At 38.4% G+C, this 1,480-nt stretch overlaps 1 protein-coding gene across 1 annotated transcript in view; it reads left to right on the top strand.

The window, feature by feature from the left end:
- The window catches only part of CSUI_003750 (uncharacterized protein), a gene marked incomplete at its 3' end in the record, with an annotated part of 5,561 nt that extends 4,397 nt beyond the window's left edge, over positions 1-1,164 (top strand). Inside the window, exon 7 of the mRNA XM_068063945.1 lies at positions 630-1,164. Coding sequence (XP_067924079.1) covers positions 630-1,164 — 535 coding nt within the window. The remainder of the gene's footprint in view (positions 1-629) is intronic.
- Positions 1,165-1,480: the final 316 nt, after the last annotated feature.

Genomic DNA, 1,480 nt, shown 5'->3' with positions numbered 1-1,480 from the left:
AGATTAGTAGATAGATAGATAGACGTACATAATTGAAGAGAGTGAAGGTCTGGGTAAGTTGTATGCATACCTTGTTGTTTTGTACACAACGACAGAAGAAGAAGAGGAAGGAGAAAAGAACAAGAGGATTGCATGCGTTAAACGCATTTCTATCTCTAAACGCTAAGCCGTAGAAGCCTAATTTATGTGTCTTGGCTTATCCTCGCCTCTACCCGGCTAGTCTTATCGACATGCACAGAACAAGTCTCATACGGCATTTATAGTCAGACACCTCTACACATGTATATACGTATACATCACTGCTATAAATATGTATATGTGTATACATCTTGAATATAGATAGACATCCAGATTTGTGAAGATATATAGATCTACTCTCTCTCTCTGTGTATGTATGTCGGGTGTGTGGATGAATAAGTGTAGATACACATGCGAGAGATAGACGGACGGATCTGTAAATATTCTCAATCGAGTAGATCATTCTTGAAATAGCCAGAAGAAGAAGAGGAAGGGATGTGTGAGCTCTTTCATCTTCTTTTCTTCTCACTCTTTCTTTCTTCCTTTCTCACTCTTTCTTTCTTGATCTTTCTTCTTTACTGTCTCGGTTGCTGTTTGTGTGTTTTGTACAGTTTGAGCTCTCGGGGGTTTCTCTGTTTCGATAGCGTTCTTTCCTGTCTGCAATCTTGCCCTTCTCCTTCGCCTTTTCATCCGCCTCGAACTCTTGTCTCTCTTCTTTCTTTCTACTTGACTTCTCTTCTCTCTCATCTTAGACCGTCTCATTCAGACACACCACGCCACGTCGAAGCTCGACAGCTAGCTGAAACGGAGGGCTCGAGAAAGAAAGAGAAAGAAGAAGAAGAAAGAAGAAGTAGAAGAAAGATAGCGATGAGAGATACGACGATTGATGCGAATGTACATGAGCAAGATAAAGAAAAGCTACAGGAACAAGATTGGTCTTTCCATTCTTCCTCTTCTTCTTCTTATCATGACGTCGAGACAAGCGTCGATCTTCCCTTGCTGCTTAATCTTCTTCATGCTGTGTCGGAATTGATGATTCTTAAAGATCAGGAGAATCGAGGTGACTGCGGAACGGTTTCTCCTTTTTCTTCTTTTCCTTTGACTCTTCTTCTTTTAGTTGTATACACAAATCTCTTACCTATCCTTCATGTAAGTACATATCCACATACAGCCCTTCAACAGAAACTCTCCTTCCTCTTCTCTTCTTATCCATTCACAGCTCGACAGAGACGCAAACACTTTCTCTCCTCTTCATACGTCGATCTGCCTATACCATACATCCTCTATATCTATCTAAATATATCTATCTATCTTTATCTATCTATCTATCTTTAATCTATCTATCTATCATTAATCTATCTATCTTTAATCTATCTTTAATCTATCTTTAATCTATCTTTAATCTATCTATCTATCTTTAATCTATCTTTAATCTATCTTTAATCTATCTATCTATCTTTAA

Source organism: Cystoisospora suis, assembly GCF_002600585.1.
Source record: "Cystoisospora suis strain Wien I chromosome Unknown contig_1694, whole genome shotgun sequence".
Taxonomy (NCBI): domain Eukaryota; phylum Apicomplexa; class Conoidasida; order Eucoccidiorida; family Sarcocystidae; genus Cystoisospora; species Cystoisospora suis.
Note: the sequence above shows the minus strand (reverse complement) of the source record. Positions and strands in the feature narration are given on the sequence as shown.